Raw genomic sequence first — 13081 nt, forward strand, 5'->3', positions numbered from 1 at the left:
GCCTGATACAGGCCATGGTCTTTGAAAACGCTTGTTATGCATCAGAGAGTTGGACAATGACTAGGGAGGACAGAAGGAGAGTGGATGCTTTTGAGCTGTGGCGCTGGAGAAAAGTTCTGAATGTACCATGGACTGCCAGGAAAACAAACAGATTGATCTTGGAGAAGATTAAACCAAGCTACTCCTTGGAGGCAAGGATTCTGGGGCTTCGTCTGACATACTTTGGGCATGTTGCCAGGAGGGACGGGTCCTTGGAGGGGGACATCATGCTTGGGAGGGTGGAGGGACGGCGCAGGAGGGGAAGACCTTCTATGAGATGGATTGACTCGGTGACTGGGATTATCGGGATGGTTGTGTCGGAGGCAGTGAGGTTGGGGCAGGATAGAGCAGGGTTTAGAGCTGTTGTGCATAGGGTCGCTATGAGTCGCAAACGACTCGACGGCATATAAGAACCACAACAACATACTTTAACAAACATGATGTCTTTCTCCAAGGATTGACCCCTTTGATACCAGGCTCCAAGTATATGAAATGAAGTCTAGCTGCCTTTGCTTTGGAGAACATTCTGGTTGCACTTTATTCGAGACAGATTTATTTGTTGTTTTGAAGTCCATGATATTTTCAGTATTCTCTGCCAACACCACGATTTAAAACCATCAGCTTTCCTTATTTGTTGTCTGACTTTCACAGACATAGGAGGTGAGTGAAAATGCCTTGCTCTTTAATACTTTAAAGAGGTCCTTGGTAGCAAAATTGTGAGCTTATTATTTAAAGGACTTAGAGATGAGTTGTTATGTGCTGTTGAGTCACTTGTGACTCATAGTGACCCTGTGTATGTACAATAGCCCTGAAACCTGCTCAATCTTGTGCCAGCCTTACTGTCTCTGGCACACCTACCCTCATTACTCCAGTCATTGCATCAATCCATCTTATTGAAGCCTTTTTCTCCTTAACTATCCCTCCACTCTTCCAAGCATGATGTCCCTCCCCAAGGACAGGTCCCTGTTTGCAACATGCCCAAATTATGTCAGACGAAGCCTCAGAATCCTTGCCTCCAAGGAGCAGCCTGGTTTTACATTCTCCAGGATGAATCAGTTTGTTCTCCTAGCAGTCTATGGTATATACAATACTCTTCTCCAACACCACAGCTCAAAGGCATCAATTCTCCTATCATCCCTAGTCTTTGTCCAGCTATCTAATGCATAGCAAGCAATTGTGAAGACTGTGGCCTGCATCAGGTGCACCTTAGTCTCCAGGCTGACAAATAGAGATGAGAGTGTATCAACAAATATGCTGCCAAGTCATTATCATAGGCCAGGTTTTTAAACTTTTGAGACCGTGTGAAATGGTAATGTGAAAGGAATAGGATGAGGTGAGGCTGAACTCCACAGAGCTGGAACTCTCAGGGAGCACATGAATGGAATCATAGAGCTCGGCAAAGAAGTTGGAAAAGGAGAACTCAAAAAAATAAGGAGGGAGAGGTAAGAGGGAAATAGAAAACTAAACAAAACCTATTCTTTGTGAATAAATGGTAGTTACTTTGCTGTTCAACTAATTATAGTATTTTATGACTAGTTGAAAAGTAATGTTTGCATTTTACTTTATGACTGATCAGTCTCCTCTCTCACAGGTAAAAGCTTCTGATGCAGACACAGGCCTCTATGGCTTTGTGGAATATTCTCTCTATGATGGATTCCAAACTTATGAAGCACCTCGAGCATTCCAAATTGACCCACATGATGGACAAATATGCGTTTCTCAAGATATCGACAGGGAAAGGGATCCAGCTACCTATGATCTCTTGGTAAAAGCTAAAGATGGGGTAAGTCCTTTGTGCGTGACATTTCATATTGCTTCACAAGTGGACTCTATGCACCCTTCCAACAAAAAGTGCCAACATTTGTCCGTAGTAGGCCAGTCCTGTTTCATATACAGCATCATTGCTTTTTACTGGAGTGTCTTGAAAATTAACACCAGACATAATATAATTGTATCCATATTTTATATTGAATAATTCAACAGGATCACTAACAGAAATTTAGAAATATAATTTTAATGCAATATCAATAATCATTCAATACTTTTTCATATCTATGCAAGGTTAAAATTTTTTGGAACATCTATAAAACATCTTTAAGTAGGTTGTTTACTTGGATTAAGATCCAAGTGAATCTGCATGTTGATTAGATTGTTATATTTCATATATCTCAGTCTATTAAAAATACTGCATTGGGCAAATCTACTGTCTAGGACTTAAAGTGCTAAAGAGAAAGGAGATCAGGTTAAAGACTAAGGTGCACCTGCCCCATGTCATAGTTCAGTTACTTTGTATGCATAAAAAGTTAGACATAAAGAAGACCTAAGAGGAATTGATGCCTTTGAATTGTGGTGTGGGTAAAAAGCATTAAATACACTACATACTGCCAAAAAAACAAAAGTAAAAGTACCTGTTTTGGAGGAAGTACAGTCTGGGGAGTGCCACCTTAGAGGCAAGGATGGTGAAACATTGTCTTGTACACTCTGGCTATGTTATCGGAAGAGGCCAGTCCTTAGAAAGAGACATGTTGTTTGTTGTTGTTAAGTGCCGTTGAGTCTCAGGTGACTCATAGCGACCCTATGAAGGAGAGTCCTCAGTGCTTGGGTGCCTTTCATGCTCTCTCGAGGTTCATAGGGTTCCCGGAGGCAAGCTATTATGGAAGTGGACGCCACTCCTCCTTCCAAGCTTGTTTTAATCGGGGAGCTCCACCCCACATCTGTCTGCATTGGGTAACCAACCATTAACACATTTGACACATCAGTGACACAGTGTTCAGCCTCACAGCTACCAGAAGTGACCGCGGTACAGCCTGGCTTGCCTGGTTCCTAGGGGCAGAGTAGTCCTTTGTGTCTGAAAACTGTCACAACATCCACCCAAACAGCACCATGCTCTCTCTGGTAACCCAGCCATAGCAACCCTGGGCGGAGCAAACCTGGGAGAACATGGCCCCCGTCTCTCCCCTCTTCTCCTTTTGGGCTTCAAGCCCTCTGCTGCCGCCTTAAACCCTAGGCCAAGCCTGGCTTGCCTGGCTCCTGGAGGCAAAGTAGTCTTTGGCGTCCAAAAACTGCCACAGAAAGAGACATAGTGCTTAGAAATATAATGGATCAGTGAGAGAGAAGGTCTTCAGTGCAATGGATTAGCACTGTGGCTACAAAATGAACCCAGTCATGATGGAGATTGGGAGGGTGGTACAGAAACGCACATGGTCTATTTCTATTGTTCATAGAGTTGCTGTCAACTAGATGTTCTTTAACAATTTAACTTTTTAAGAAATCAGGTAATTTATCCTTAAAAATGTCCTACCCTGGGAATGCGACTAATTAGATTCCAAGGAGGTCATTCGGTGTGTTGCTGCATTCTGTGCATTGAAAGCCAATGCATCGACTTGACTCCTTTTGGTTAATTAAAATGATACCATATGCTTCTTGTGTCAAATCAGCAGGCACAAACGGTTATTGCAATCATCCATTGACTCTAATTCAGAACCCATTCCTAGCTGACTCCTCCTAGAGTTTTCCAGGCTTTATTTGTGTGAGAAGAGATTGCTTGTTTTTGTCCCACAGAGTTGCTAAGAGATGCCACTCTTTGGTTAGCAGCTCTCCATGACCTATACCACTGGAGCTCCTTGTGTTTTCACTGTGGTGCTTCTATTGCTGTTTGCCATAAAGTAAGAACTAATCCATTGCTTAGCCTCTGGCAGGTTTTCAGAGACAGTAAATTGTATGAGGGGAATTTGTCCATCTTTCTTCCACAGAACAGCTGGATGAATTTGAACCATGTGCCTTTGGGATTGCAGCGCAGCTCCTTACCATTAGGCCACCAGAGCACCCTTAGTCACTGAAAAATGCTCATCTTCAAATATCCATTTTGCATTTATTATCAGTAGTTTTTATTCTTAGAAGAATATAATTTTTTAAACTTTATTTTATATTGGTTTAGATACAAAAGTTGAATACGTTGTGCGTCATTCCTATACATTGTGTTTGATGCATTCCTCCATTCACTCTGTGTTTCACATTCTCATTCCACACATTATATTTTATAAAATTAATCACCATTGATCCATCTATTTCCTAAACAACATGCCCCCGGAAACTCTATGAACTTTTAAATGTCGATAGTTGTAGAGGGGCTTCAGGCATTTTGTTCATATAGTCACTATAAGTAGTGCTTGACTCGAAGGCAATCAACAACAATAACAACATAGTTCAATAGGAAATTTTTAGAGTAATGAGGTGATGCTTTTAATTATATGCAAAGTTGACCAATGATATTTTTTCCTGGTGTGCCTATACATTTCTGGATTTATTACACTGATGTAGAGGATTTTGGCTATAGTGTCACTTTCTAGGTGAATTACTTATTGATGAATGAAATGTATATGGAAAAGTATGCATCATGTTTATAGCTCAGTAGATTTTTGCAAAATGAACATACTGGATTAAGACATTCCATGAAGCTCTCTCTTGGCCTTTTGCTGTGACTGTACCTTGGCTGTATGATGCTTAAAGAGAGCCACAGCTTGGCTTCTAACAACACATATTGTTGTTATGTGCTGTCGAGTCGCTTGCAACTCTTAGCGATCCTATGTGCAACAGCCCTAAACCCTGCTCTATTCTGTGCCAGTCGCACTGCCTCTGACACACCCATCCCAATTACCCCAGTCACTGAATCAATACATCTCATAGAGGGTCTTCCCCTCCTGCACTGTCCCTCCACCCTCCCAAGCATGACGTCCCTCTCCAAGGTCCTGTCCCTCCTTACAACATGTCCAAAGTATGTCAGACGAAGCCCCAGAATCCTTGCCCCCAAGGAATAGCCTGGTTTAACCCTCTCCATCATGAATCTGTTTTTCTTAGCAGTCCATGGTGCATTCTTTTTTTTTTTTTTAAAAGTTTGTTGGATGAAGTCATGCAGTAAGTATTTCTGTGTGGTTCCTTTGTTGTGGTGGCGCTAACCTGGGTGTTATTTATGAGAATCGTTCATGGTATTTTGTTCTCATTCATTGTCTTTTATGTTCCCATGACAGTGGTTTACTTGCTTTGGAATCAGCCTCTGACTCACAGCAACCACGTTCACAGCAGAACAAAACCTTGTCTGGTTCTGTGCCATTGCTTCAGATCATTTGTAATCTCTATGGTTTTCATTGACAGATTTCTGTACTAGACCTGACTTCATAGTTCACTTTAGACTAGAAGCTCTGTTGGACCCTATTTGACATCCTAGCAACATGGACCCTCACATGTTGTTGTTGTTATGGGCCTGCGATTCTGGGAGCTCACTCAGCTTTGTAATACTCCATTATCTCCAACGTTCATCTGTCAGTTTGTCTTCTTTGAAGTTGTCATGGCTTGCATGTTGCTGTGATGCAACTTCTGTGGAAGCTATGCAACCACAGAAGAGGCCATCACCTATCGTATACAAGCTTAAGTTGAAGGTGAAGAAAACAAGTTCAAGAGACCCAAAGTATCACTTTGAGCATGTGCCACCTGAATTTAGAGACCATCTCAAGGAAATATTTGATGCATTAAATATTGATAACCAAAGGCCAGAGAAGTGGTGTGATGGCATCAAGTCGTCATAAACGAAGAAACAGGCATAAACATTTAAAAAACAGAAAAGAAAAAAAGTAGAAATGTACATCATAAAGGAATGAAACCTTCTTCTGAACGTAAATTAAAACAAATGGAAGAAATGATTAAATAAAAGTACTGAGCAGAAGATTTCAAAGGGTAGTTCAAGAACTCAGAGTACTGTGTTACAAGTAAGTGTGTAAAGACCTGGAGTTGAAAACCAAAACCAAAGAACAACTTAAAATTTATCTAATGGGGGGGGAACCCAATAAAAATTAGACCTTGAATTTGCAATGTCAAAGGATTCCCTGATGACTTAGAAAGTTAATGAGTGGGCTCATCAAGGTGTGGCTGATTAAGATGCACCTGATTCACGCTATGGTCTTTTCATGGGAGCAGTGTTGGAGGAAATCACTGAATCGCTCATGGACTGCCAGAAGAGCAGGTATGTCTTGGGCGTGGTGCAGCCAGAGTTCTCCTTTTAGGCAAGGATGGCAAATACTTTGTCTCACATACTTTAGGCGTGTTGCTAGGAGAGGCTGCTCCTTGGAGAGGAACATCATACTTGGGAAGGTTGAGGAATAGCGAAAGAGGAAGACCCTCAACCAGGTGGATTGACACAGTGATTGCAGCAATGGGCTCAAGTGTGTCAGAGGTGGGGAAGATAGGATGGGTCACCCTCAATTATACGACACCTGAAAATAACAACAACAACAAGAACTGAGCTAGCAGTTTGAACTTAGCAGCCCTTTTGTGGGGGGAAAATAGATAAAACAGTTGTCTCCCATTAGGACGGAGAGTCTCAGAAACCCAGTGGAGGGTTTACATTAGACAGAATTATCTTGATGACAATAGGTTTCCTTTCCTTTCTTTATTTTTTGGTATAGGCAAATACTGAATGATATTAAGAAACGGCAGAAAGATAGGAGGGGGATAAGAGGAGGAATATGCTATAGCATAAAGAATTTGTCTTTATTCTACATTTGAGGAGGTAGCATCTGATCAGGAACTGATAGCGTTGAAGTCTAGGCTTCTTTAACAGCACTGGCAAAAATGAAGGCTCCAGGAATTGACAGAATACTGATGTAGATATTGCCACAAATTGGAAGTGTTCATTCCTCAGTGTCACAAATTTGTGAAGCAGTTTCCTAGTCAGTTTCCTAGCACTGGAAGACATCTCTACATCTCTATTTGTGCCCATTTCAAAGAAAAGTGACCCAAATAGGATGCAGAATTATCGTATCATATCACTGATATAAAATACAAGCAAAATCTTGCTGAAGAAAATGGAAAAATAGTTACAGCACTACATTGGCAAGGAATTTCGAGAAATGCAAGCAAGATTTAAAAGAGGACATGGAATGAGGTTTATCATGGTGAAGTCAGATAGATTGTGGCTGAAAGCAGAGAATAGCAGCCAAATGTTCAGCTGTGTGTTATGATTATTCAGAGACACTTAGCTCTGTGAAACATAATGTATTATAGATAACCTGGCCAAGCATAGGAATTCAAGAACACTCAATTGTCCTGCTGTGGGATCTGTACATAGACCAGGAGTTAGTCATTTTAACAGAAAGAGAAATATTTTGTGATTTTAAACCAGGAGAGTTGTGTGTCAAGGTTGTATCATTTCACCATGAACAAAACTCATTTCTGTGAAGTCAGAACTAAGTCATAGCTGATCTTCTAGCATGTGTTCAGAGGCAGTCAATTACATGGGAGGAGATAACCCATCCTTCACAAGGGGAGCAGCTGGTGAATTTTAGCTTCTACCTTTGGGATTGCAGTGCAGCTTCTTACAACTAGGCCACCAGAAAAAAGAAATTAAATCTGATAGTTAATGTCTATTTTAATAATTTATTTACAGAAAATCTGTTATGTTTGTAATGGTATATTACATCAGAGTTTCACTTTGCATTTATTTCCTGGATAATTATTAAAATTGAGGGGAGATTTGTTGGCATAGTCTGTAGGGGTTGAACTGCTAACTCAGGTTTCACATTACCAGTAGCTCCCAGGGAGAAAGACAGGTTATCTCCTCCACATAGTTTGCAATCTCAGAATCTCTCTGGTGGGTCAGCTCTGTTGTTGTTAGATGCCATCGAGTTGAATGACCCTATGAACAAAAGATCTGAACTCTGTTCTATCCTGCACCATCCCCATGCTTCCTGACACACAAGAGCCCACTGCAGTAATCACTATGTCAGTCACCTGATTGAGGGTCTTCCTCTCCTTCACTGACCCCCCATCCTTCCCAACATTCTTGAAGGAACAGCACCTCCTAGCAACATGTCCAAAGTATGTGAGGCAAAGCCTCATCCTTCTTACCTCCCAAGATCACTCTGGATAGACCCTCTCGAAGACATATCTGTCTATGAGTTGGATCCAATTCCATACCAGTGAGTTTGAGTTTTGGATTGAAGGAAGTTGAACTCATTTCCATATGTCTTTGGCAGTTGTTTTATGAGCTGTCTATTCTTTACTCATTATTTTTATTGTTACTTTACCTCTTGCTAATTTGTATGAGTTCATTACATAGTTGATACAGAAATTCTTAATCACGTGTATCTTCTTTCACTCTGTGGCTTTTCTTTTTAATTCTTTACTAATATCTTTTGAGAAATCAAAACAAATAACTAAACCTGCTTCCTTGGAGTGGATTTTGGCTCTTCGTGACCTTGTAGGACGAAGTAGAACTTCCGACTGGGTTTCTAAGCTATAAATCTTTACAGAAGCAAGCTGCTTGATCTCTCTCCTGGGGAACAGCTGGTAGGTTAAACACTGCTGACCTTTTGATTAGCAGTGGAATTCTTTAGCCCTCCATCACCAGGAACAGATGTTACTTATCCTAACATAATTTATCAGTTTATTTCACTTTACAGTTAGTGCTTTTGTATCCTTTTAGAAAGTCATTGCTTGCTGTGTTGTTACATGAGGCCTAGTAGGAACTGACTCATAGCTTACCAACCAGTGGATTTTCAGAGGCAGTAAATCATTTGGGAAGAGATGGCTTGTCTTTCTCCCTTGGAGCTGCTGAGATTCAAACCATGTATCTTTGGGTCAGAAGTACAGCTCCTTACCCTCTAGGGTTTACTTTGTGGCTGCATAGGTTTAATTTTCACACTTGATTTTTCAATCTGTATATTATGTTTGGCATTATTTAGTAAAAGTGTATGTGAGAGTCTTTCTTCACTGTAGTGGAATGTCATCTTTGCCTCACATTGTATGACCATGTATTTCTTTCATGCTGCATTGGGAAAATTTTCTGTCAGAGACCTCTCCAAGGTGCTAAAGAGCAGTGATGTTAGTTTAAAGGCTAAAGTGTGCCTGTTGTTGCTGTTGTTGTGCACCTTTGAGTTGGAATCAACCAATAGCTGACCCTCGAGTGGGTTTTCACTGGTAGTAAAACATGCAAGAGATTAACCATAGGCAATCTTTTAACCCACTATGATCACGCATAAAAAAAACCCACAAAAACACACAAAAAAACCCAAAAACATCAAAGTAAGCAATGACTTCCTAAAAGGAAGCAATAAAATACTTGTAAAATGAAAAAAGGAGATCAAAGCAATAATTTTTTTACATTTCTTTCTATGCATCTGAAGGTTGGATGAAAGCAGAAGAATAGATCCACTTGAACTGTGGAGTCAGAGCAGAATACTGAATATATAAATGCCAAAAGAGCAAACAAGCCTGTCTTAGGCAGAAGTACAACCAGGGATAATTAAACATTGTGTCGCATACTTCAGGCATATTTTCAGGAGGGTCCAGACCTTGGGGAAAACATCAGGCTGGGAAAGGTAGTGGGTCAGTGAAAGAGAGGTGGACCCTCAACAACATGACTCTGTGCCTGTAACTATGTACTCAAACCTATCAGAGATGAGGAGGATGACACAGGATAGGGCAAGGCTCTTCTGGTGTTCATAGCGTCACTGTGACTCATCAACTACTCGATAGCACCTAATAACATTAATAGCAATAACATATATCTTTCTGGACACTTTCTTTTGTTCTGTTAATTTATCTTTGTATTACCACCACAGTATCTTAATAATTTAATTTTGTAATACATCATGATATAATTTTTAAAACTGTTATCCTTTATCATTTAATGTCCACTTTTATCTCTGACCAATAATACATTCAAATATATTCAAGATTCGCCAGGCTCACTTTATGTTTTTATTTCATCACTTTATAGCAAAGACAGCTCTTCTTCTATGTACCTGTGGTGGCAGGGTTTTTAAGGTTGACTTTTCTATCCATTGCCTTAGACCTGACCAAATGGCCAGAAGAGAACATGTAAGTAAAATGAAATCTTTGAGGTTCTGCCCACTGTCCTTAGCTTCCCTGAGAGTGTGGTCTCCAGCTGCCTCAACTGCAGACATGTGGCTTGCTGTTGATCAGTGTCTTCAAGATTAGCAACAGCTGTGAGACCAACATAGAAGAGCCAGCTAACCAGACTGTGGAGAGGCTGTGACAGGACATAGCCTAATGGAGCCAGGGCCAGAGTCCTTGAGATGGGAATCTCAACACCAGGAAAGAAAAAGCAGAGAAGGCAGCACATGTCTTTGGAGCCAGAGGTTCCTTCACCAGAGGTATCTTGCTATTGACTGAGAATCTGCTTGAATTAAGGACTGGCTCTTGCCATTGACTGAGCAGCTATATGAACTATGAGGGGTTATGTCTTGCTGTTAACCTGGCTGCTTGCTGTTGTGTGCTGTCAAGTTGGAACCTACTCATAGTTGACCTTTCATCAGGTTTTAAGAGGCAAGGAATTGTCTTGGAGGAAATTGCCCTTCCTTCTCCCGTGGAGCAGCTGGTGGATTTGAACTGTCCGCTCTTTACTCAAGCTAGGCTTTCATGGGAGAAGGATGGGCAGTCTCCTTCTGTGTGATTAACTGTGTGGGAAATCACACCAGAGAGTCAGCTATGAGTCAGTTCTGACTCAAGGGTACACAACAACAGCATTAACATCAGGCTTTCACTATGCGATATCCTTTGTCTTCCCTACCACCTGTTTCCCTAATAAGCCACACAACTGTGGATAAAAAGAGGTTATGTAAAATATGTGTGGTCATTTGCAATGAATTTCAGACCCAGTAATTAGCAGAAGTAGGTGCAACAGTAGGAAGCCATTTGTGACCTTAGAGGGGTCAATTTTATATTATAGATGTTGTTGATGGGGACAGTTTCCCTTGATGTAGTTAGTCAAAAGTTGGCCTGTTTTTTCTCACTCTTTTTATAATACTGTTCTGTGCTTTGACTCCCCTCTCCTAAATAATTTTGGAGACTTCATTTTTCTTTATTAACAGCATTCTACTCTTTTACATGGATAGACACTGCTAACAACTCTAGTCTAATCTTTCTCCTTTTAAATTAGTGAGAGAAAATACCTACTGAAGATGTACTGGGAAAAACTACAAGTAAGCACATGGAAATGGACATGAAAGTAAAGTAATAAGTTACCATGATTTTCTCAGCATGTATTTTGTTAAATTTCTATAAACACCCAAGTATGTGGTTTCAGAAATCTCTGTTCCGTGAAAGAAATAGTGTTAACGCTAAACTTACTGCTGTTGAGTCAGAAGTGACTCAGAGCTGACCCTCTAGTGGGTTTTTGGGAGGCTGTAAATCTCATGAAATGAAACTCTCCATATTTCTACCTTGGCATCACTGGTCGAGTTAAACCAACAGACACATGTGGCCTTTGAGTTAGCAGCATAATTCTCTGCACACTACTCCACTGGAGGGAAAAAAAGTGTAGGAAACAAAACCAAGAGTGAACTTGAGAGTTTTAGTTCAAGTCTGTGATTATTTTAAGCTCAGTATATGCACACAACAATTTTAAACCATAGCTCTAAAATTGTGTACTTAATAATTGTTAAGACAATTTTAAAAGGTCATTCTATAATTGAATAAGTACTTTAAATCTAATACCATGGTAGTCAACCATCTGTTTCTAATGATTTGGTTTTAGATGATCTTGAAAATGTGTACCTAGGAGTTATCATAACATAAATAAGATAATTTGATGCCAACATTTCTTACCCCTGAAGAGAAATTGCATTGATGAGGAGAATTGGCAATGGAATAGAAAATAAACCCAGATACTTAATTTAAACCTCCTTGCTGCCTTCTTTCTGTTTCCATGTTGAACCTACTTCACAGGCGTACTCTATGAAGAATGCTTTCTTTTCCTTTCAGCTTGCCAGTCTCTATTCCAGCGTTCAACTCCATCATTAACCACATCATTCTTCCATAAAACTTTCCCAGACGGAGGAACAGATGCATTTTTAAGGCAAAATTTTAGAAGAGGTCTTTCCTACCCTCCTTTACCTTCTTCTCTGCAATTGTAGTCTATTAACAGCATCCCATTATCTAACTTGGACCTAAAACTGTCATGGAAGCAAAGTGCATACTTATTTGAGAGAGAGAGAGAGAGAGAGAGAGACTCACACAGAGAGACACACACACTGAGAGAGAAACACACACACACCAAGAGACACACACATACTGACACACACACACACACACACACCCAAGAGAGAGAAACACACACACTGAGAGAGAGATACACTCTGAGAGAGACACACACTCTGAGAGAGAGACTCTGACAGAGAATCACTCTGAGAGAGACACTCAGAGAGAGAGAGAGACTGAGAGAGATACTCTGAGAGAATCACTCTGAGAGAGAGAGTGAGACAGAGAGAGAATCACTCTGAGAGAGACACTCTGAGAGAGACATTCTGAAAGAGACACTCTGAGAGAGAGAGAGAGACACTCTGAGAGAGAGACTGAGAGAGAAGCACTCTGAGAGAGAGGCACTCTGAGAAAGAGGGAGAGACTGAGAGAGAGACACTGAGAGAGACACTCAGAGAGAGAGAGACTGAGAGAGAGAATAACTCTGAGAGAGAGAGACACTCTGAGAGAAAGAGAGACATTCAGAGAGAGACACTCTGAGAGAGACACTGAGAGAGAGACTGTGAGAGACACACACTCTGAGAGAGAGACACACACACTGTGAGAGCGAGAGAGAGAGACTGAGAGAGAGACACTCTGAGAGACACAGAGAGATTCTGTGAGAGAGACACTGAGAGAGAAAGAGAGAGAGACATACACACTGAGTGAGAGACACTGAGAGAGAGGCACACTGAGAAACTGAGAGAGAAACACTGAGAGAGACTGAGAGAGAGAGAGATACTCAAAACTGAGGGAGAGAGACACACACAGAGAGAGATACACTCATTGAGAGAGAGACACTGAAAGAGAGAGAGACACTGAGAGACTGAGGGAGAGAGAGACACTGAGAGAGAGAGAGACACACACACTTAGAGAGAGAGACACTGAGAAAGAGAGACACACACACACACTGAGAGACACTGAGACTGAGGGAGAGAGAGACACTGAGAGACACACACACACTGAGAGAGAGAGAGACACTGAGAGACTGAGAGAGACACACACAGAG

At 41.0% G+C, this 13081-nt stretch overlaps 1 protein-coding gene across 1 annotated transcript in view; it reads left to right on the plus strand.

Moving 5' to 3' along the window:
• DCHS2 (dachsous cadherin-related 2) overlaps positions 1–13081 on the plus strand; it is a 393558-nt gene that overhangs the window by 180336 nt on the left and 200141 nt on the right. Inside the window, exon 2 of the mRNA XM_006884496.1 lies at positions 1631–1822. Within this exon, the coding sequence (XP_006884558.1) occupies positions 1631–1822 (192 nt within the window). The remainder of the gene's footprint in view (positions 1–1630; positions 1823–13081) is intronic.

This window comes from Elephantulus edwardii, unplaced genomic scaffold (assembly GCF_000299155.1).
Source record: "Elephantulus edwardii isolate Elephantulus edwardi_28Jun2011 unplaced genomic scaffold, EleEdw1.0 scaffold00034, whole genome shotgun sequence".
Lineage (NCBI taxonomy): Eukaryota > Metazoa > Chordata > Mammalia > Macroscelidea > Macroscelididae > Elephantulus > Elephantulus edwardii.